This window comes from Canis lupus, chromosome 12 (assembly GCF_003254725.2).
Source record: "Canis lupus dingo isolate Sandy chromosome 12, ASM325472v2, whole genome shotgun sequence".
NCBI classification, from domain to species: Eukaryota; Metazoa; Chordata; class Mammalia; order Carnivora; family Canidae; genus Canis; species Canis lupus.
Window position 1 is genome coordinate 37,391,332 of NC_064254.1, and position 24,632 is coordinate 37,415,963.

General features: G+C 34.6%; 1 protein-coding gene across 11 annotated transcripts in view; it reads left to right on the plus strand.

Annotated features, from left to right (window-relative positions):
* SENP6 (SUMO specific peptidase 6) overlaps positions 1-24,632 on the plus strand; it is a 118,138-nt gene that overhangs the window by 14,677 nt on the left and 78,829 nt on the right. For 8 of the 11 annotated variants that reach the window (XM_025444887.3, XM_025444884.3, XM_025444888.3 and 5 more), the window contains 4 exons: positions 10,953-11,046; positions 12,965-13,025; positions 23,039-23,181; positions 24,480-24,584. In XM_025444887.3, coding sequence (XP_025300672.1) covers positions 10,953-11,046; positions 12,965-13,025; positions 23,039-23,181; positions 24,480-24,584 — 403 coding nt within the window. Of the gene's footprint in view, positions 1-10,952; positions 11,047-12,964; positions 13,026-23,038; positions 23,182-24,479; positions 24,585-24,632 lie in introns of those variants that run through there. The other 3 variants (XM_049092258.1, XM_049092259.1, XM_049092260.1) reach the window with 1 other exon arrangement.

Consider the following 24,632-nt stretch of genomic DNA (forward strand, 5'->3'; position numbering starts at 1 on the left):
CATGGTTTTGCCCTTTCCAGAATGTCATATGGTTGAAAGCATATAGAATGTATTTCAGAATTGCACCCTTCAGTTAGTATTATGCATTTAAGTGTCCTCCAAGTCTTTTCATGGCTTGATAGCTAATTCCTTCTTAGGGAAATAATATCCCATTTTCTGGATGCACCATAATTATCCATTCACCTACTGACAGACATCTTGGTTACTTCCAAGTTTTGGTGGATATGATAAAACTCTTATAAACATTTGTGTGCAGATTTCAGTGTGGACATAAGTTTTTAATTCCTTAAATACCAAGGAGTGCAGTTGCTGTATGGTAACAGTATGTGTGGTTTTGTAAGAAACCACCAAACTGTAACATTTTGTATTCTCACCAACAATGAATGAGAATTCTTACTGCTCCACATATTCACAAGCAGTTTGTGTTGTCAGTGTTCCAGAGTTTAGCTAGATGTGTAGTGATATGTTACTGTTTTAATTTGCATATCCCAGATGACCTATGATGTGGAGCATCTTTTTTTATGCTTATTTGCCATCTTTATATCTTTGGTGAGGTGTCTGTTAAGGGATTTGGCCTCTACCTTTTTTAAAAATTGAAGGAATAATTGATGCAGGGTGATACATTAGTTTCAGCTGTACAACATAGTGGTTCCACAAGTCTATACACTATGCTCACCACAGTGTAGCTACTATCAGTCACCATACAATGCTACTACTATACTCTTGGCTATATACCCTATGCTGTGCCTTTTATTTTTAAAGATTTATTTATTTACTTGAGAGAGGTAGCAGGAGGGAATGGGGGAGAGGGGCATAGGAAGGGGGAGAAAGTCTTAAGTAGACTTCATTGGATCTCACCACCCTGAAATCTGGACTGAGCTGAAACCAAGAGTCAGACGCTTAACTGCTTCACCCAGGCGTTCCCATACAGTGCCTTTTATCCCTGTGACTTTTTCATTCTATAATAGGAATCCTATATCTCCTCTTCACTTTCACTCATTTTGCCTATCCTACAACCCTCCTCTCTTCTTTAGGCCCATTTTTAAATCAAGTTTGTTTTCTTATTACTGACTTTTAAGAGTTCTTTGCATATTTTGGATACAGTCTTTTACCAGATACATCTTCTGCAAATATATTCCCCCATTGTGTGGATTGTCTTAATTTTCTCGACATTATCTTTTCCAGAGCCGAAGTGTTTTTTTTTTTTAAGTTTAATTGATAGTGTGATTCTGCCTTTTTTTTTTTTTTAATGTAAATTTTACTTAGTCAACATACAGTGTAATGCTGGTTTCTGGAGTAGAATTCATGATTTCTCCCTTACATACAATACCCAGTCCTCCTCACAAGTGTCCTCCTTAATACCCTCTACCCAACCTCCCTTCATCAATCCTCAGTTTTCTGTCTTTAAGAGTCTCTTCAGGTTTATTTCCCTTTCTCCCCCTGTGTATATTCATCTCTTTCTTTCTTAATTCCATGAGTGAGATCACATGGTAATTTGTTTTTTTCTGACTGACTTATTTCACTTAGCATAATACATTCTAGCTCTGTGTATATCATTGCAAATGCCAAGATTTCATTCTTTTTGATGGCTGAGTAATATTCCATTACACACACACACACACACACACCCCATATCTTTATCCATTCATCAGTCAGTGGACATTAGGGCTCTCTCAATAGTTTGACTATTATTGATAATGCTGTTATAAGGTCGAGATGCATGTATGTCTATTTTTGTATCCTTTGGGTAATACCTGGTACTGCAATTGCTGGGACATAGGGTGGTTCTGTTTTTAATTTTTTGAGGAACCTCCGTACTGTTTGCAAGTGACTGCACCAGTTTACATTCCCACCAAAAGCATAAGAGGGTTCCCCCAGTTCTTAAATTTAATGAAGTCCGGTTTATAAATTCTTAAATTTTACATTTTTACATTTAGATGTATGATCCATTTTGAATTAATTTTTTTGAAGGATGTAAGGTTTGTGTCTAGAGTCATTTTTTTGCATGTGAATGTCTGCTTGTTCCACCACCATTTTTTGAAAAGACCACTTTTTGTTTAATTGTATTGCCTTTGCTCTTTTGTCAAAAATCAATTAGGGAAGCCCGGGTGGCTCAGCGGTTTAGCGCCACCTTCAGCCCAGAGTGTGATTCTGGAGTTCCAGGATGGAGTCCCACATCAGGCTTCCTGCATGGAGCCTGCTTCTCCCTCTGCCCATCTCTGCCCCCCTCTCTCTCTCTCTCTGTGTCTCTCATGAATAAATAAAATCTTAAAAAAAAAAATCAATTGTATTATGTTCATGTGTCTGTATTCTGGACTCTCTATTTTTTCCCACTGATTTGTTCTTTCTTTTGCCAATACCATACTGATTTGATTATTATAGCTTTATAGTAAAACTCAAAGTCTAGTAGTGTCAGTCTTCCAGGTTTGTTTTTCATAAATACTGTGTTGGCCATTCTTGGACTTTGGTCTCTTTACATAAACTTTAGAATCAGTTTCTTAAAATCTACAAAATAACTTGCTGAGATTTTGATTGAATCTATAAATAAGGTTGGGAAGAATTGGTAACTTGGCAATACTGAGTTGTGCTATCCATGATATTAGTTCTACTTTGATTTCATTTATCAGAGTTTATAACTTTCCTCATATAGATCTTGTACATATTTTATTAGCTTTATAGCTAGGTGTTATGTTTTTGGGTGTGCTAATATAAGTGGTATTGTGTTTTTAATTTCAAATCCCACTTTTTCATTACTGGTGTATTGGAAAGCAGTTGATCTTTTTTATTAACCTTACATCCTGCAGACTTATTATAATTGCTTATTAGTTATAGAAGGTTTTTTTTGATTGACTATTTTGGATTTTCTATGTAAGTGGTCATATCATTTGTGAGCAAAGACAATTTTATTTCTTCCTTCCCAATCTATATCCCTCTTATCTCCTTCTCTTGTTTTATTGAATTAGCTAGAACTTCCAGTGCAGTGTTGAAAAGGAATAATGAGAGGATTATTTTCTCCTTGTACTCTGTCTTCATGGAAGAGCTCCGACTTCTCACCGTTATGTATGATATTAGCTGTAGGTTTTTGTAGATAATTCTTTATTAAGTTTAGGGAGCTCCCTAGTATTCCTAATTTACTGTTTTTTGTTTTTTGTTTTTTTATCATGAATAGGAGTTGAATTTTTTCTGCCTCTATTGATATGATCATGTGACTTTTGTTTTTTAGCCTATTCATCCACATAATGGATTCTGTTAATTAATTAATTAATTTATTTTTTTGTTAATTTATTTTTGAATGTTGAGTTAGTCTTGCAAAACTGGGCCAAATCTCATTTGGTCATGGTATATAATCCTCCTTACATATTTTTGGATTTAGGTCCTTAACATTTTGCATCTATGTTCATGGGGATATTGTTTGTAGTTTTCTTATAATGTCTCTGTCTGCTTCTATCTTCTGAAAGAGATTATAGAGAGTTGATAACAATTTCTTCCATAAATATTTTGTAGAATTCAGTGGTGAACCCATCTGGGCTTGGTGCTTTCTGTTTTGGAAAATAATTAGTTCTTGATTCAATTTCTTTAATAGATAGAGGCCTATTTAGATTGTTTCTTTTTGTGTGAGTTTAGGCAGTTTGTATTTTTCAAGGAAGTTGTCCATTTCATCTGGGTTATCTATTTGAACATGGATTTGTTAATAGTATTCCTTTACTCTTCTAGCATCCATGGGATCTGTAGTGATGTTCCTTTTTTTCATTTCTGATATTAGTAATTTGTGTCCTCTTTTTAGTTGACCTGGCTTGAAGCTTGTTGATTTTTATCAGTCTTCAGGGAACGTTTGGTTTTGTTGATTCCCCCCCCCCCCCCATTCAGTTTCATTGATTTCTGTTCTAATTTGTATTATCTCTTTTCTTCGGCTTATTTGGGATTCGAATTGTTCATTTTCTGGTTTCCTAAGATGGAAGCCTAGATGATGTATTTTAGATTTTTTTTTTTTTTTTTTTTTTTTAATGTGGGGCTTGGACTTATAACTCTTAGATCAGGAGCTGAGCTGAGATTGAGAGTTGAATGCTTAACTGACTGAGCCACCCAGGCACTCATAGATCTTTTATATGTGCTTTTGATGCTATAAATTTCCCCTTATGCACTGTTTTCACTGTTGCTTACAAATTTGGCAAGTTGTGCTTTTGTTTTCATTTAGTTCAAAATACTTTTAAACTTATTTTGAGATTTCTTCTTTGACTTATTTGTTGTTTAGAGGTATGTTATTTAATCTTCCATGTGTTTTGGGATTTTCCAAATCTTGATTTCTAGCTTAGCTTTTTGTTATAGATTTCTGGCTTAATCCTATTGTGATCTGAGAACAGACTTTGTGATTTCCGTTTCTATAAATTTGTTAGAGTGTTTTAGGGCCCAAAATGTAGTGTCAGTGATTGTTCTATGTGAGCTTGTGAAAAATAAAGTTATTTTGTTTTTGGATGAAGTGGTCTGTAGATGTCAGTAATCTCCAGTTGACCAATGGTTTTATTGAGGTCAGCTGTGTTCTCAACTGGTTTTTCTGCTCCCTGGAACAGTCCATTTCTAATACAGGAATGTTATAGTTTCCAACTATGATGATGGGTTCATTTATTTCTTCCTGCAGTTCTAATCGTTTTTGCCTCACATAATTTGACACTGTTGTTAAGTATATACCTGTTAGGGATTGTTCGTCGTCTTTGAGAATTGACTGTTAACATTATGTAATACGCTTTTTATTTCTAATAACTTTCCTTAATTTGATATCTGCTTTGTCTGGAAATACGCTATTCCTGCCTTCTTTTGATTGTTGTTCGTATGGTATATCTTTCTCCATCCCTTTACTTTCAATGTATATGTATCTAGTGTCTAAGGCATGTTTCTTGGAGGTGTCATACGGTTGGATCTTGTCTGATACACTTGAGAACCTCTGTCTTTTGATGGGTGCATTTAAATCATTGATGTTCAGAGTGATTATTGATGTAGTTGGATTAATGTTTACAATATGTTAATTGTTTTCGGTTATTTGCAAAGTGTTTTTGTTTTGTGAATTACAGTTTTCAAATTTTTTTTTTTTAAGATGTTATTTATTCATGAGAGACACAGAGAGAGAGAGAGAGAGAGAGAGGCAGAGACACAGGCAGAGGGAGAAGCAGGCTCCATGCAGGGAGCGCGATGTGGGACTCCATCCTGGGACTCCAGGATCATGCCCCGGGCCGAAGACAGGCACTAAACTGCTGAGCCACCCAGGGATTCCCCGAATTTTCAAATGTTAACTCTTTTGGAATAGACTGTGCTTAATTATAATATACTATTCTTTACATATTACGGGAGTTGATTTGCTAATAGTTTATTTAGGGTTTTATGTCTATCTCCATGAGTGGTAATTTTCCTTCATTGAATGTCATTGTCAGGTTTGGAATTAGGTATTATCACTTTGCAAAATGAACTGTAGAATGTTTCTTTTTCTTTTGTATTTTGGGAAAATAAATTTATTGTTATTTCTTAGAAGCTTGAAAGAAGGGATGCCTGGGTGGCTCAGCGGTTGAGTGCCTGTCTTTGACTCAGGGTGTGATCCTGTGATCCCGGGATTGAGTCCCACATAGGGCTTCTTGCATGGAGCCTGCTTCTTCCTCTGCCTCTTTCTCTGTATCTCTCATGAATAAATAAATAAAATCTTAAAAAAAAAAAAAAAGAAGAAGCTTGAAAGAAATCACTGGAGGGGTGCCTGACTAGCTCAATTGTTAGTGCATGTGATTCTTGATCTTGGGGACATGAGTTTGAGTCCTATGTTGAGGGTAGAGTTTATATTTAAAAACAACAACAAAGAACTAAGTTACTTCCCATGAAATAAAAATAACCAATTTTTTTTTTTTTTTTAAGGAAGTTACTAAAGAAGCCTTTTGGGTCTGAATATTTCTTTATGGAAAGATTTGTAATAATTCAGTGTCTTTTATTGATGCAGCAGTATTCAAATCTTGTCGTGTCAGTTTGGTAATATTTGTGTAGGTATTTAGGTTCGCTTTCTTCAGTCAACTAAGTCAGTTTGTCCCATCCATCAAATTTTCATCTTTCACTGATTTAGTTACATATCTTATTTACTGTTATCTCCTTTCTGGTCTCCTTTTTGTTCTTAAGGGTTTCTATTTTCTCTCCCCTCCTTCCATCACTGTCATTTTAGTGAAGTGTATGAACAAAAATGCATGTATTTAATTTGGGTTAACTGGGATCTCTCTTTAACCTTTATCTCTTCTTGCACTCAATTTCGTAAGTGGAATATAATAGACATAATTTTCCACTCTCCTTATTACTAATGTCAACCATAGCAGGATATTGAGATGTGGTAATATTCTCAAAGACTTTCAAGGAATTGAGTTTTTTTTCCTACTCCAAGTTACTCTAAACTTAGGTTTTAAAATGTGTTTGCTTTTTATAATTTTTTTATTAATAATAATTTTCATGAGATTATTCTGTCATTTATTCATTTATAGGTTATAATCTGCTGTCAACTAGGAAATCATATCACTAGATTTATTAGAATTGTGAGTATAGAATTCCAGTTCCACTAGTGTGTAAATAATAAACACTTCTTGACTTTTTGCTGCCTGGTGACCTTTTTGATTAACTTGCTTGACTCATTTGATGGATACTAGTTGCTGGATTATGAGTCTTAGGCTAGTAATCATTATAGTTTATTACCCTTTCTGTCTTGGTAGTATAACTTTTCCTAACCATCTTTAAAAATTTGTTTTAAAGATTTTCTTTATTTGAGAGAGGGAGCAAGCCAGCATGAGAGAGTGTGTGAGCCTCACGAGTGGTGGTGGAGGGCAGGGGGAGGGAAAAGCAAAGGGAGAGGGAGAAACAGACTCCCCACTGAGCAGAGAGCCCAATGTGGGGCTTGATCCCAGGCCCCCAAGATCATGACATGAGCCAGAGGGAGATGCTTAACGCAGTCACCCATGCATCCCTAACCATCTCTCTCTCTCTCTCTCTCTCTCTCTTTTTTTAAAGATTTTATTTATTCATGAGAGACACAGAGAGAGAGAGGCAGAGACACAGGCAGAGGGAGAAGCAGGCTCCATGCAGGGAGCCCAATGTGGGACTCCATCCTGGGTCTCCAGGATCACACCCTAGGCTGAAGGTGATGCTAAACCATTGAGCCACCCGGGCTGCCCCATCTCTTTTTTAAAACAGGTTCATTTTAAATTTTTTTTTTTTTAAATTTATGATAGTCACACAGAGAGAGAGAGAGAGAGAGGCAGAGACATAGGCAGAGGGAGAAGCAGGCTCCATGCACCGGGAGCCCGACGTGGGATTTGATCCCGGGTCTCCAGGATCGTGCCCTGGGCCAAAGGCAAGCGCCAAACCGCTGCGCCACCCAGGGTTCCCTTACATTTGATTTTTAAAAGTTCTTTTGAGGGTTTTAAATTCATAGAGAATTTTAAAAAATGTTTTATTTTCTCTATACCATTTATGTATCTTCCCATAATGTTGGCACCTTATATAATCATAGTATGTTTTTCAAAAACTTGGAGATTAGCTTTGGATATAAACTCTGATATAAACTACATAGTTTATTTGGATTTCCCTACTTATTTCACTGATGTTCTTTTTTAATTCCAGTGTCCAATCGAGGATACCACACTGCATTTGGTGTTACATCTCTTTAGTCTCATTTAATACATGACAATTTCTTAATCTTTCTTTGTTTTTCATAGTTTTGATGGTTTTAAAAGCATACTAGTCAGGTATTTTGTAGACTATATCTCAGTTTGAATTTATCTGTGTTTTCTTACTATTAAACTGACATTATGAGGTTTGGAAAGAAGACCACTGAACTGAAGTGGCATATTCATTACATCATATTAAACAGTATTTCCTACTTTTGATGTTAACCTTATGGCTGAAGTAATGATTGTCAGATTTCTCACTGTCAATTTATTGTTTTTTCCCCTTTCTGTAGTCAGTTCCTGGAAATGAGTTACCAAGTCCAGTGTATACTGAAGGGAAGGGGAACTAAGTTTCATATTTCACAGGAAATAATATAATTTGGAATTCTTTTTAAAGGAAGATATGTTTTTTTCTCCCCATTTGTTTACTTATTCAGTTATTTATGTCAGTATGGATTTGTGAACGTTTTACTTTGGGGGTTATAATCCAGTACTGTTGTTAGTTTGGCTAAAATTATTTCACCTTTGTTCAACTATTTAGAGGTTCAGTTTGGCTCCTGAGATCTTTTGACATTCCCTCATCTTTTTAAAAAAATGAACCTTCTTATTTCCTGGTGTAGAAAACAGGCCCCCAAGATCCAGACTAATCTTACATTTTTTCTGCTCCATCCCTATAATCAGTAATTTCTTTTAGAAAATAATAAATTCTTTTATTAGAGAATTTAGAAATCAAAATCTGGGGGCACCTGGGTGGCTCAGTTGGTTAAGTGGCAGCCTTCAGTTCAGGTCATGATCTCAGGGTCCTGGGATCAAGCCCTGCATTGGGTTCCCTGCTCAGTGGGGAGCTTGCTTCTCCCTCTCCTCTCTCTCTTTCAAATAAATAAATAAGATCTTTAAAAGCAAATAGAAATCAAGATCTGACTTTAAGTGTGCTTGTTGCCACTGGGGTGTCACTGTTTTCTAGATCTTCTCAGAGGATAAAGCTTTAGTTCTGTATACTACTAACCCATGGTACAAGACATACCTATATATATTACTTTTTTCTATCTGTATATGTATCAAAGAAAGATTGAGTTCATACTGATAACTCTTACTCTAGTATCATTAGAATGAATAGAGTTCATTGTAGTTTTCTTCTGTTGCTTATTTGTAACCTTTCTCTGACAGAAACCTTACTTCCATTATATACTGTTTATTATTTGTCCAATTCCAGTATGTATGTCAGACGTTTCAGATTTGCTCGTCGTGACTTGTTCCTTCCTATTTTATGATATTTTTGGTTGTGAGCTCTTATTCTTTGAAACTTTTTTTGAGGCTTGTATTGAAATTTTATATTTTTTTAGGGAGGATTTATATTTGATTCTGTCAGGTAGAGGCATTTTTTTTTTTTTGCCTTTAAAAAGAGCTTTTTATTATGGCAAAATTTGTTATGTCTAGTTTATTTAACTCATTGTAATGTTTTCAGAATTCATCCATGTTGTAGCATGTATCAATTTCATTCCCTTATGACTGCATAATATTCCTGTGTGTGTGTGTGTGTGTGTATACACAGGTACCTGTACACACCACATTTTACTTATTAATTCACCTTTGATGGACACTTAGGTTGTTTTCACCTTTGGCTATTATGATTAATGCTACTACACCTGTTGGTTTACAGGTGTAAACCTGTACATGCTTTCATTTATTTTGAGTATATACCTGGAAGTGAGACTTCTGGATCATAGGGTAATTCTCTGTAATTCTATGTTTAACTTTTTTTTTTTTTAAGATTTTATTTATTTATGAGAGACACACAGAGAAAGAAAGAGGCAGAAACACAGGCTGAGGGAGAAACAGGCTCCCTGCAAGGAGCCTGAAGTGGGGCTCAGTCCTGGATCCCGGGATCACACCCTAGACCAAAGGCAGAGACGCTCAACCGCTGAGCCACCCAGGAGTCCCTATGTTTAACTTTTTGAGGAACTGCCGTACTGCCATACATTTGCATCGTGGCTGCACTGTTTTACATTCCCACCAGCAATGCATAGAAGTTCAATTTTTCCACATCCTTATCAGTACTTACTATTTTAGTTTTTTTTTTTTTTTTAACTTTATTTACTTATTCATGAGAGACACAGAGGGAGAAGCAGGCTCCATGCAGGGAGCCCGACGTGTGGGACTTGATCATCCCAGGTCTCCAGGATCACACCCTGGGCCAAAGGCAGGCGCCAAACCGCCGAGCCACCCGGGGATCCCCTATTTTAGGTTTTAAAAAAATGTAATAGCCATTCTACAGTGGGTGTGAAGTAGTATCTAATTATAGTTTCGATTTGCATTTCCCTGACATCTAGTGATATTCAGCATCTTTTCTTGTGAGACTATTTTAATTATAGATTTTTCAGGGCCACATAGATATAGTTATGAAAATTCTGGTCCCAAACCTGAGTAATTGTGAGTTTATGGTTAGGATTCCTTAACCATGGGGTAAATACACTTTGTATGTCTTCAGTTCAACCCAGAAACCCAGAGCAAAGACAATACATCATAATTACTCTCGCTGTTTTCCAGTTTCTTTTTTCTCCTTGTTCACCTAATTGGAGGGCTGCCCTTCAGGTCTTCTACTGTTTAGTCTGTCCTCTCATCTTGCTGGCATCCCAAACTCGATCTTAAATCCCTAGTCCATCAGGTTTTTGTCACATGACTCCCAAGACAAATGCCAGCTTCAGAACCTCATTTATGTCTCTGAGTTCCCATTTTCTAGTTGTTTATGGCTTCAGGAAGTTTAAGCTATACACTTAATTCTTTTAAACTCATTGTGAGCATGTTTGGTGTTCTAACCTACAGAGTTTTCCTGTACATCAAGTTCACCATATTGTCAATGCAGAAAATTTTGATTTCTCTTCTATTAAAAGGTGGAGATAATTGACTGAAGTAAATAGGGCATACTAATTAATGGGTACTAATTTATAAGATTAGCAATTAAACATGGAGGTACAGGGTTGATTTTTATATATTTCATACATATTCATGTGCTTCCCCTCATTTTTATTATATTTTACTAATTTGTGTTTCTTCTTTGGTAATAAACTCATGCATATGAACAACTGTACATTAGCAAAAACAGATTTTAACGTGTTTTTTGTTTTAGAGGAAATAAGATGTTTATAAGAAATAGTCAAAAAGCAAGAAAATTAAGAGAATCTAGACTAACCAAAGAGCTTGGGAAATGCTCAATTTTATTTTAAATTTAATGGTTCTACTGAATACTTATCTCAGTTCTTTTTTTTATTTCAGCTTTGGCTAGATCAGAATCTAAGAGAGATGGAGGTTTTAAAAATAATTGGAGCTTTGATCATGGAGACGAAAGTGAAGGAGACACAGATAAAGAGTAAGAACCCCCCCCCCGATATTTTATATGAATGACATTTCATTAAAAAATGACTTATATTCCATGGAAGTATTTTTAAGAGCATAATATTCTTTACTTATAAAACGTTTATTACAAAAATAAATAAATAAATAAAACGTTTATTACATAACATGAAGGAAAGAAAATGCAGGGGTTTTTTATTAAGTAATTTTGCTGTTACATTTTCAATTTTTTGAAATGTGTTAGTATGTGCATGTAATACATATAAGCATACAATTTAAAATTGACTATTGAAGATTTTCAGTTAAAGAAAATTTTTTTAAAGATGACATTCTGTTCAGGCACTGATTTGAAAACCTCTGAATTTTGCGTGGAAGTTTAAGTTCTATAGTATCTTTCTTAACAGTTGCCCTTCCATCTTAGATCACGTTACCACCAGAGAAAGCAGAAACAATATTAAATGATAAACACAGATGTTGACCCAAGCAGATGTTAAACGAATTACTTATTATACTTTGTGTGCTTGAAATGTCTGCATTGTAAAATTTAAATGATAGTTTTAATAGAGCCTTTTGCATATCATGAGATTTGTATTACCAATTCACCATTGCTATTAGGTGCCATGATCTATTAATCTGGTTTTCCACTGGCTAGCACATATTCAGAAATACACAAATATATATATATACATTATATATACACAGATATATACATTATTTATAAATACATATAGTTCTACCAAACCTATAAGAATTTTAAAAAATTATTACATAAGAAATCAGAGTATATTGGGTAAATATTGTGGGTGCTTCACTTCTGTCTGGGCAATAGCTCCGTTCCTTACCATTTTTATGTACCTTCACCTATCAGATTTTGAATTGAAGTGAACTTTTATTTGAAGGAGAGCTTTGAACTGTTTTCAGATAAAATTGGTGTTTTATGGTTGTCTTTCTCTTGTTTTTTTTATTTCTGACTTTTAAAATTTTAAATATTTTTTTTATTATAGACCCTTAGTATTTCTTTTTGAAAAATTGGAATTAAATCTGAAATTAAGTGGGAAGTAGGTCACCTTTTAAACATTTTGTAAAATGTTTGGAAGGAGAATTTTTAGTACTAAAACAGTTGGGGTATGTGTAGACAGTAATGGAACATTTTATATTTTTATTATAAATAGCTAGGATTTACTAAAATAGCAGAGTTGTCTTTAGAAGAATGTATTTTAGCTTTCTTTGTTAGATTTGTCATTATTATGTAAATTTGTATTTTAAGGTGTTACCTGTTCTGTATATTTCATTTATGAATTATACTCTTGCTCATTATAAGAGGATCCTTAGGAGCTTCAGCTTTTGTAATATCTTGAGGATAAATTGAACTATTAATAGATATATTAGTCTGATCTTTTAGAATCTCAAGTATTCTAAAGTGTTGATATTTCTAAGATTTGTGAAAGTAACTTTTACTGTGGTAACATCATTGGAATTACTTTTTTTTTTTTTTTTTACATTAGTTAAGGTTTTCTTACCATTTTTTCTCTATTTTGTTTCGCTGTTCTTTTCCTCTAATTTTAAATCCAAGACAGGAAAAGTGAGTGACTATATGTGAAATCTACTGTTAAGGGAACAAAAATTATGTTTTTAGCAGGGGTCAACAGACCATGGCCCACTGGCCTAGTCTGGCCCACCATTGGCTTTTGTTAATAGTTTTATTGGAATACAGCCATACATATGATCTGTGGCTACTTTCCTACTAAAATAGTAGAGTATTAGTAGAGAGACTGTATAGTCTACAGAGCCTAATTTAATCTCTGGCTTTTTATAGAAAAAGTTTGCAGATCCCTGAATTTGGTAAACAAAGACAATAAATATACTTCTGAATTTAATGTGTGAGTTGTAATTGTCACTTAAGATTTACCCCTCCTCCCTTATTTTCTCTGTAGCGAGGCAAATCTACTCAGTGTAGATGAAGATGAGGATTCCGAGACCTCAAAAGGAAAAAAGGCAAGTGTTGCTTTTCTGACTTTTTTTGGTAAATTTTTTAGGTTATATACTAAAAGCTAATATTGCAAATGAAGATTTTTCCATTTTTTTAATTGAAATTCCCAACCACCCACTTACCCACCCCAGAGGCTAGTGTGTTCCCAGTTTCCTGTTTATTTCATCAGAGATTTTATGCATTATGAAGAAAATATATATTTTTTGCCCTGCCCTCTTATATTAACACAGTTAGTAGCATACTGTACATGCTATTTAGTCTTTAAAAATTTTTTTAAAAAAAATTATTAGAGACCATGAGTCCATTAAAAACACCCTTGTTCTTTTCCCTGGGTGTATAGTATTCCATTGTATGATGTATTGTTCTTGTCCAATACCACCATATTGAAGGATATTTATGGTGTTGTCCCCCTTTTCTTTTCACCCTGAAATAGTTAAGTCACCTTCAGTATGGGTGATTTTGCATAAATACTAGCAAATCTGTAGGATGAATTCCTAACAATAGAGCTGCTGTATCAAGACATGTACATTTCTAATTTTGTTATACCTGATTTACGCTTTTACCAGCAATGTCTGAGTATGCCTGTTTTCCCACACAGTTGTCACAGTTATTGATCTTTTGAGCTTTGTCAGCAAAAAATTGTATATTGGTGTAGTCTTAATTTTCATTTCTTTTACTATAAATGAGGTTGAATGTTTTCATATGTGTAGTCCTTTATTTCCTTTTGGATAGTATTTAATATCCTTTGCCTATTTTTCTATTTAGTCTTTAGAATATTATGATTGATAGGAATTCTTTTTATGTTGAGCCCAGGCACACATTTTTGACAACTCTGAAATCTGTCTAGATGCATCTTATAATAATGGCATGACATGGTTTAATTAGAAAAATTTCTTTTGCACATTAGTATTTACAATGATTTGAATCTTACAATGGTTTCCTAGGTTTGAATAAATACAAAGTGTTGGAGAAATTGGCCCCTTGCTGTGATACTATCTGCTAATATTTTAAACGAGTTTTTTCCCACTAGTCTTTTGTCTTTGCTTTTGGCGATTATTGCTTTGGAGAACATATTTTCTTATGTTGTCAAATTTATCAAAATTGTTTTCCTTTTATGGGTTCTGGGTTTAGTTTCTTTGCTCCTAATGATGTTAACTTAGTTGCTTATTTGTTTTGTCCTAGTAGATAAATAGTTTCACAATACCAATACAAATATAATTGCTAATAAAGTAATTTAAATTTTTTTCCTTCTGTTTGCTTGTTAGTTTTTGGTGGCACCACCAGGTATATAGCCCACCAGGAATGTGTGTTTAAATTACTTGGGTTTTTTAAAATTTTTTTATTTTATTTTTTATTTTTAAGATTTTATTTATTCATGAGAGAGAGAGAGAGAGAGAGGCGCAAAGACACAGGGAGAGGGAGAAGCAGGCTCCATACAGGGAGCCTGATGTGGGACTCGATCCCGGGACTCCAGGATTACGCCCTGTGCTGAAGGCAGGCATTAAACCGCTGAGCCACCCAGGGATCCCCTGTGGTTTTATTTAAAGTGAATTTTTAAAATATTTTTTATTTATTTTAAGTGATCTTTCCACCCAACCTGGGGCTTGAATTTACACCCCAGGTTCATCTCCTCGGACTGAACCAGACAAGGCGCCTCTAAATTACTGTGTTTTTAAATCAATTGAAATGATTTAAGTTGTTTTATAATTACACAATAAGTTGTTTTATAATTACACAAGAAATACATGATTCCAAAGTCCTATTTACAAAAGAAGTTTTATTAGAGAAATCTAGGTTTTATTTTGATTCCCTCTATCCTTTTCTCTTTCACTAATGGGCAACTTAAAAAAAAAAATCACATGGATTTAGCCTTTCATTGTTCTTTTCTTTCATTTTTAATGGAATATACAACCCTTCTCAGAGAAACTATCCACACTGCTTATTACCTTGATTGTTTTACTTTAGCAGTTTGGTCTGTGGATCACTCCACTAGCAAAGTACTTAGAAATCTATATTATCTCTTTTGTTGTTACATAGTATTCCAGTGAGTAGAATGAACAGTAGATATTTAGTTGGCTCCCTAGTGATGAGCAGAGGTCTTTCCCAGTCTTTTGCTATTATAAATAGTGCTTTAATAATGCCTTATGCCTAAATAAATAAATAAAGCAAACAAGCAAGCCAGCCAGCCTCATGCTTATGTCTTTTCATGTCTTTATAGTATATTTTGGGATAGATTCCTAGAATTGCAGTTGCTATTACAGAGGGTAAATTTACATGTAATTTTTCTAGTTATTGCTAAATGCCTCATTCATGGAAATTACCATTTGCCATTCCCACTAATAATATATTTCTTTGTAACCTTGAGAAGTGTGTGGTCAAACTTGAATTTTTACCCATCTGACATAGCACCCTCTTCACATATTTCTTATGCTTACCGTTGAATAATATTTTAGTGACTTTTAAGTTTAATCTCCGCCAATCTCTTTGTTTTTTTTTTCTCCCATAACATCTCTACTTTGTTGTAATTAAAGAATTTATAGAATTTGAAGTTTTTCTCTTAGTACTCTAAAATTTTCATTTATAAAGTTACACTAAAAACCACAAGGTTTTTCACATTACATTTTTCTCTAGCTTTTATTTTAACATCTTGATTGCTTAGAGTGCTGCTGTTAGGTGTTCTTCAAGTTCTACAAAAATATAATGTAGTTTGCAGGGAAAATAAAGGATGTTTTCAGTTACTAACTTCTGTGACATTGGTTTTCAATTTATGTGTTTTTTTTTTTCCTTGAAGATGCCCTTAATTTTTTTTAAAATGCCTTATACGTTTTTAAGGATGTAAGTGGGGATATTTTAAAATAAAACTTAAATTATGTTTATGTGTATCCAGTTATCTCTAAAGGTAATTCTAATTTGATACTCAGCATCATCTATTTTAAAAATACATGTACCATCTCTTTTTTGAGAGATATGTATTTATTGAAATTTAACATTAAATAGATACATATTTATTGAAATTTAACATTAAATAATTGTCACTACATGGTTCTAAGTATTTTTTTACTGGATGGAATTATCCTTATAATTTATTAAAGATTCAAAAATATATTACAGGTATTTGTAATCATTGAATCTATTATGTAAAATTATATTGGAGGGCAGCCCAAGTGGCTCAGCGGTTTGGTGCTGCCTTCAGCCCAGGGTGTGATCCTGGAGACCCGGGATCAAGTCCCATGTCGGGCTCCCTGCATGGAGCCTGCTTCTCCCTCTGCCTGTGTCTGTGTCCCCCCCCCCCCCCCCCCCCCCGTGTCTCTCGTGAATAAATAAAATCTTTAAAAAAAAATTATATTGGAAATGTATTTCTTAAGATGAGTAGTGCTGATGTTTTTCTTCTTTATTCATTTGGTTCACATATCCATGAACAAGTATTACTTATTGCTAGAATAAAACTTTCAGTAGCAGTTTTCTTCTTTTTCTTTTTTAAGGTTTATTACAGAGAGAGAGTGCACATGCGCAATTGAGTGTGGAGTGGGGAGGAGCAGAGGGAGAGGGAGAGATAGAGAGATTCTTAAGCAGACTCCACTGGTAGCCTAGGGCTTGATCCCCAAACCTTGAGATCACAACCTGAGCCAAAACCTAGAGTCTGCTACTTAGCTAACTGTGCCTCTTAGGAGAAGAATAGAATTTTGTTATAGCATTATCCTTCAGTTCTTTTCTTTTGAATTAAATGCCAAAAATCACATAGCAACTTAATATTTAAAAGGTAAAAATAATTTGTGATCCAATCATTAGAGTTATTGCACTTCTGAATTTGGTATACTAAAAAGGCTTTATCAAATTTAACAAGTAGCCAATTATTATGCTTGCTACTTTTAGATTCCTTTTTTTAAAACTAGATACTTTCTTTTTTTTTAAAGATTTTATTTATTTATTCATGAGAGACACAGAGAGAGGCAGAGACACAAGCAGAGGGAGAAGCAGGCTCCGTGTAAGGAGCCCAATGTGTGGGACTCAATCCTGGATCCCAGGATCACACCCTGAGCCGAAGGCAGATGCTCAACCACTGAGGCACTCAGGCGTCTCTAAAACTAGATACTTGAGAAATAATTTTAAAAATTGAAATCTTGTTAACTTCAGGATATTGCCTTTGCCAATATCATATTTTTTTGTGAAATATTTTGTAATTTTTGTTTTGTGTATTTTTTTAATATGGAACTGCATATTTTGTTCATATACTCTGTGGAAAATACCTATTTATACTTTATTTGACAAGGCCAGTCCATATGGTCCTGCCAATCAATTAAATCAGATATACTATTTATCTGTAAATGTTTGTTTTCAGTTTTCACTTCAAGTATACATGTTAGTTTGTATCTTCATGATAGCCATTTCATTTCACTTCAGGTAGAAAATATGGCCTTGGTTTTGACCTGAGTTTGTTACTTGGTTGTAATAAGGCACAGCAGATTTCAGTCTCATTTTAAAAACTTATGCTTTCTTTGAGGTGTTCTCACTTGATTTTCTCCTTGGGTCAATGCTTTTCTTGATTATAATTGGAATAGAATATACAAAGCCAGTAAATGCAAATTTTTATCACTTTTGCTTTTCATTTTGCAGTGAAATTAAGGAAATATAACTTTGGTGTAGAATATCTAGTTTCTAACCTATGGTTAGAAGCATATTTAACAAAATATTTATAAAAGAGGGAAAGATATGAAGACCTACTATCATTTTTTGTGCCAAAAGAGATTCCAGTATTTCCAATTGTTCCTTTTTGGAGATTTTTAGATTCTAATGCAATAGGTGAGACTTATGTCTTTCTTTTGTAGAACAGATAAAGGTCTGTTGGGAAGGGAGATACTGTATGATGCCTTTTTTTACAGATGGGTTTTAAAGTAAATCAGTGTTAAGAAATTGTAAAAATGGAGATTGAGGGCTTAGGATTTAATTGCCTTAAAATTATCCATGCCTGTTTGCCATTTAGAAAGTCTTTGTATATCCTAAGGGGTTATGTATTTCTGGATTTTTAATGGCTTGTAGGTAATATATAGGTCCCTATGGATCATTGGTTTAAACTAATATAGCTCCTCTTCTCAAATGATAATGGAATTAGGAGAAAGCCTTTATTTTGATTAAAAATGTCTTAGTATTCTTCGCCTTTTCTTTCATAGAATAATCCTTTTGCCTTTGGCTTCTCTAGTTTCATTGTGCCTCTTTAGAGAAAGGATACATGTCTTTCATTAGTTGTGAAAATATTTTAGTCATTGTATCTGTGGATATTACCAAGATTTTACTTATTTATTCGTGAGAGACATAGGCAGAGGGAGAAGCAGGCTCCCTGCAGGGACTCAGTCGCAGGATCCTAGGATCACAACTGGAGCCACAGGCAGACGCTCAACCACTGACCCACTAAGCTACCCCTAACCTGTAGTTTATATAAAAAAGGATAAAAGATAAATGGCAAAGAACAAAATCATCCCTATACCGTATCTAGGTAATTTCCTTCACTCTGTCTTCTAATTCACTAAATTTTGTCTTTAGCTTTGTCTAATCTACTTATTTTTGTTGGGTTCATCTTTTTTCTTTTAAAAAATGTTTTTATTATTTAGTTATTTTTTTAAAGTAGGCTCCATACCCAGCATGGAGTCCATCCTGGGGCTTTAACTCATGATCCTGGGATTAAGACCTGAGTGGAGATCAAGAGTCAGATGCTTAACTGACTGAGTGACCCAGGTGCCCCTTAAGAAAAAAAAAAAAAAAGACATTTATCATTTGTAGAACTTCTGTTGGTTCTCTTTGAAAATTTTGTTTTTTCCATAGTGTCTAATTCTTTTTTGTTTCGATATACATTTTGTTTTTAAGAAAATGCCTTTAAAGTCTAATCATTTTAAGTGTCTAATCATTTAACACAGGGAGCCTGATGTGGGACTTGATATCAGATCCTGGGATCATGCCCTGGGTCCAAGGCAGATGCTCATTCACTGAGCCACCCAGGTTTCCCCACATGCAGCCTTTGAAATAGTCTAAATTTTGTAGTTGTATCATGGCATCAAAAGGCTATGAAATTTGATCAAAATGATTGGACTTTTGGTGAAATACTTTCATTCACTTGTATTTTGATGCTGTGCTATCTACTTTACAACACTCTGAGTAACAAGTGTTATATAAAATTTACTATTGTATTTCATTTTGAGAACATCATCAAATACACTTTCTGTTATGTTAGCTAGAATGCCTTCTTTATTAAGCTCTCTGAATAAGAAGTTCAAGTGTGGCAGTTGTTTGCCATTTGCCATGCATTACTTTATTGATCTTAATTTCTTATTTATTTTATATTTTAATTCTTATTTAAACTCACATTTGTTAACATATAGCATAGTATTGGTTTCAGGAGTAGAATTTAGTGATTCATTGCTTACCTGTAACACCCAGTGCTCATCCCAACAAATGCCCTCCTTAATGCCCATCACCCACTTAGTACATCCTCCCCCATTCTCTTCCCTTCCAGCAACCCTCAGTTTGTTCTCTGTAGTTACTAGTCTCTTATGGTTTACCTCTGTCTCTGTTTTTATCTTATTTTCTTTCCCTTCCCCTATGTTTAACTGTTTTATTTCTTAAAATCCACCTGTTAGTGAAATCATACAGTATTTGTCTTTCTCTGACTTATTTCACTAAGTGTAATATATTCTAGTTCCATCCACACTGTTGCAAATGGCAAGGGTTCATTCTTTTTCATGGCTCTATTCCATTTTATATATATACACCACATCTTAACCATTCATCTGTCTAACATTTGGGCCCTTTCCGTAATTTGGCTATTGTTGACAGTATTGCTATAAACATTGGGGTGCATGTGCCCCTTCAAATCAGCATTTTTGTATCCTTTGGATAGTAGTGCAATTGCTGGGTTGTAGGGTAGTTCTATTTTTAACTTTTTTTTTCAAAAAGATTTTATTTTTATTTGAGAGAGAAAGAGTGAGCATACGAGTGGGGTTAAGGGTAGAGGGAGAAGCAGATTCCCCACTGAAAAGGGAGCCTGATGTGGGGCTTGATCCCAGGACCCCGGGATCATGACCTGAGCCAAAGGCAGATGCTTAACTGACTGAGCCACCCAAGTGCCCTTATTTTTAACTTTTTGAGGAACCTCCAGATAGTTCTCCAGAGTGCTGCACCAGTTTTCTTTTCTTTTCTTTTCTTTTCTTTTCTTTTCTTTTCTTTTCTTTTCTTTTCTTTTCTTTTCTTTTCTTTTTTCTTTTCTTTTCTTTTCTTTTCTTTTCTTTTTTCTTTTTTCTTTTCTTTTCTTTCTCTTTTTTGCACCAGTTTTCATTCCCAAAAATAGTGCAAAAAGGGTTCTCCTTTCTCTGCATCCTTGCCAACAGCTGTTGTTTCCTAAGTTAATTTTAGTCATTCTGACAGGTGTGAGGTGGTATCTCATTGTGGTTTTGATTTATATTTCCCTGGTGATGAGTGATACTGATCAATTTTCCATACTTCTGAGATTCTTAACAGGATATGTATCAAAGTTATCCGAAACAGCAGCTTTTCCATGTTAGTGTACATCAGAATCACCAATAAAAAGATTGCTGAAACCCATTTTGAAAGTTTCTAATTTAGATCTGGAGAGGGGCTTGCTAATTTGCATTTTAAAGTGTTCCAAAAGGATGCTGGTTGTGTTGGTCTAGCGAACCACACTTTGACAACCATTCGTTGATTTAGGGCATTTTTTTTTTTTTTTTTTCAAAATAACATGGGAGTGGGCCTAGGTCACAATAACTGGATAGGCCTAAGTTTTCTCAGCTAAATGCATCTTAATAACCAGTTTATGATAAAGTAATTTATGGATTTATGGAGCTTCTTTTTTCTTAATATATTAATTGCGGGGGGGGGGAGTGGTAGAAGGAGGAACTCTCAAGCAGACTCCCCGCTGAGCATGGAGCCAGATACGGGGCTCAGTCTCACAACCCATGAGATCATGACCTGAGCCAAAATCTGGAGTCCAGTGCTTAACCAACTGAGCCACCCAGGTGCCCCAATTTATGAGCTTTCTAAGAGAAGATACATGTATTTCTAATTGAGTGAGAACTATTGGTTACTGAATCCTGACCTATCTGCTCATTCAACGGCTCAGCAATTTGTGTATATTTTGGTTAATGCATGAAATAATCTCATGATTACAAGGAAAGTTACCTAGCTAGAAAGACAAGTTTGTAGATTCTGAAATTGTTATCTTTCCATGGTAACGCTGTTATTTCCTGTGAAAAAGGGTCCCCAATGCAAAAGTGATTGTACTTTGTTTATAAATGGAAGAGAGTGATAATTCCAATATCTTTATCCCCAATGGTTTTTTTTTCCTGTTATCAGTTGTTTCTCTTGGTTTTGATCACATTGCCTAATTTCTTTGAGCTTGCTATTAATGGTAACTATTGCATATGAAAAGTCAAAGGGATAATTTGAGGCCTAGAAAATTACTTATTTCTGGAGTGGATATGTATTTACTTTTGTCTAGTACTAGGAGCCTTAATAATCTCAGTCTCAGATCACCTTAATTCAGTGGTTCTCCAGGTATGGTCTCTGATTGGCAATATCAGCATCACTGATACTCACTAGAAATGCACATTATTAGGCCCATCCCAGACCTAATAAGAATAAACTGTAAAGATTTGACACAACAATTTAACAAATCATTGAGGTAATTCTGATTTATACTAAATATTTGAGAACTGCCTTAATTGAACTGAGGGTCGAGTTGATTAGAAGCTGTGTTTCAATCTATATGAAGGCTGTTATTCATAGGATATAATTTTTTTTTCATAGGATATAATTCTGATCAATATTTTGAGGGGCTTACAAAGCCCTTCATAGATGGTGGATCTTCATCTCTACTTTTTGTCTTTCTAGCTCTCTGTTGAAAGTTCAGCTTAGCCTCTCAACTACATCTTCTGGAATCAATAGATGCCTCAGGGGAAAATATAAATCTGAGCTCAGATCCCTGAGTTCCTTGTTCCTAATCTTTTTTTTTTTTTTTTAAAAAAGAAACTATTTTTTTTTTTAAGTTTTATTTATTTATGATAGTCACAGAGAGAGAGAGAGAGAGAGAGGCAGAGACATAGGCAGAGGGAGAAGCAGGCTCCATGCAACAGGAGCCTGACGTGGGATTTGATCCCGGGTCTCCAGGATCGCGCCCTGGGCCAAAGGCAGGCGCCAAACCGCTGCGCCACCCAGGGATCCCTCTTGTTCCTAATCTTAATTCCTAATTCTTCATTGCTTTCAGAGCCCTCAGATGTCTCAAACACATATATTTTTAATGTGTCTTTTGTCTAGCTTTTTTCCTAGTTTTCAGATAGTAGAAGGAAATTGATCTTCATTACCTAATCTGCCATTACCAGAAGTGGAGCAGTCTGAAGCCCATGGCTATAAAAGATTAGGAAGTAAAGAAATGTCTCAAGGAGGAGAAAATGATAAGCACTGTATCAAAATAGGTCTTTTTTTGGAATTTTATAATGTTGATATGCTTAAAATAAGAATGGTGTTGGCACAATGAACTCTGTACTCAGGAGATCTTTTTTGTGGGAGTTTTTTTTTTTTTTTTAGGGGAACTGTTAGGTTTCTGTAGAGATCATTTGGGGGGGGGGGAGCCATGTTCCTGTCTTCTTGTGACTATATTTTATAAATGAATGAAAAATAAAATATTTGACTATTGCTTCAAAATAAAGCTTCGAAAATAATGATTTTTAAAGTGTCGTTTTGGGTAAATTATCACTAAGAACTGAAGACTTTTGTCTCAATGAGTCTGAAAGCTTTTATTGAATGTCTGGTGCAATGAATATTCCTACATATTTGTGTTATCCTTAGGAAAAAAAAAGTATTGCAGTTGAATTTTCCTTAAATTCATGCCAGTGTCATCCCTCTCTCCCATCTCCAATGGCTGGTACAGTTGTTACAGCTTTTTAAAAAAATAGGTTTTCAAATAATCGTATTATAGTGTTTATTGAGTCTTCAATGTTTATGGATCTTTTTACAGTTAAATCGTCAGTCTGAAATTGTTTCTACCAGTTCTGGTGATCCCTGGAAGACATGTGCAAGACGAAACAAGGCTGAAAATTTAAAACCTTTGAAAGGCAACCCCATTGGGCTTAACATGTTGAGCAACAATAAGAAATTGAGGTATAGGCACTTCACTACACATTTCTATAGAAAAGAAAAGGTTTGACATAAAAAATTAACTACTTTTGTGGGCAGTTGACCCAACCTATACCTTTTCTTTTCACTTTATTAGCCAAGAGGTAGAATTGCTTCAGGGTGTGGATTTTTTGCTTTGAATCTTGGGATTAAGGTTGATTGCATTCCAAAAAAAAAAAAAAAAGGTTGATTGCAGTGATTTCTTGGTTCTGAATAAAAATATTTCAAGAAAAGTTTCAATAGAATAGGATTTCATAAGATAAGCTTGCTCTCATATAGTTAGTAAAATCTTGGTCATAGTATTAGGAATAGAAGGCACTGGAGGTAGACTGGTTCTGTCTCCTTTAGAGGATACATAATCAGAATTGTCTCATAAGGGATTTTTTTTTTTTTTTTTTTTTAAGATTTCTTATTCCTCTTCTCTTCTAAATACATCCCACCTTTCCTTAGTGGTAGTCATAGGGAGCTACTTTTACTGGTATGATTGGGCTTTACATCTCCCAAAAATAGGGTTGAAAATCCCTGTTTCATTTTAATTTTGTCAATATATAGATAGAAAACTGGGGTACATAAAGGCTAAGTAACTTTGAAGTCATATGCTGTTCTTCATTTTTTAAAAATGTCAACTTTGAAGAAGTAGAATTAGAGACTCCACTTTTTTTATAATTCGTACATTTGATTTTTATTTTGGCATTTAAGAAAATTTTGTAATATTATGGTTTAAAAGCTTTTTATATGGATAGTCCCTAATAGAGAAGAAGAAAATGCCAGAATTAATTTATAAGGTATTTTATAGTGCAAAACATTCATTTAGGATTCCTGATTTCTTTCTTTCTTTTTTTTTTAAAGATTTTAATTTATTTACTCATGAGAAACACAGAGAGGGGGAGAGAGAGAGAGAGAGGCAGAGACACAGGCAGAGGGAGAAGCAGGCTCCATGTAGGGAGGCTGATGTGGGACTCGATCCCTGGTCTCCAGGATCACTCCCTGGGCTGAAGATGGCACTAAACTGCTGAGCTGCCAGGGTTGCCCCGGATTCCTAATTTCTATTCTAGTGTTCTTTTACTCTGTATCTTCTTTCATGAATTGTATTGGAAACATTCCAGAGACAAATTCAGAAAAGTGGAAAATTTCTAATGGACAATTTAATATGGTCAATTGAGTTGATATATAGTTTTTAGTGTGAAGATTTTTATGTGTATATATGTATGTTCAGATTTATTTTGCATATATGTATGTGATTCTCCTCTGTTCAGATTACTTTTTGTCTCTTGCATCTGCAGTGAAAACGCACAAAATGCATCAATATGTTCTGGAACTGTAGTTCATGGTAGACGTTTTCATCATGCTAATGCACAGATATCACTAGTAAAAACAGCAGCCCAAAGGTAAGGATTCAAATTGCCTTTGTTTAGTAATATATACCATCCTCTTTA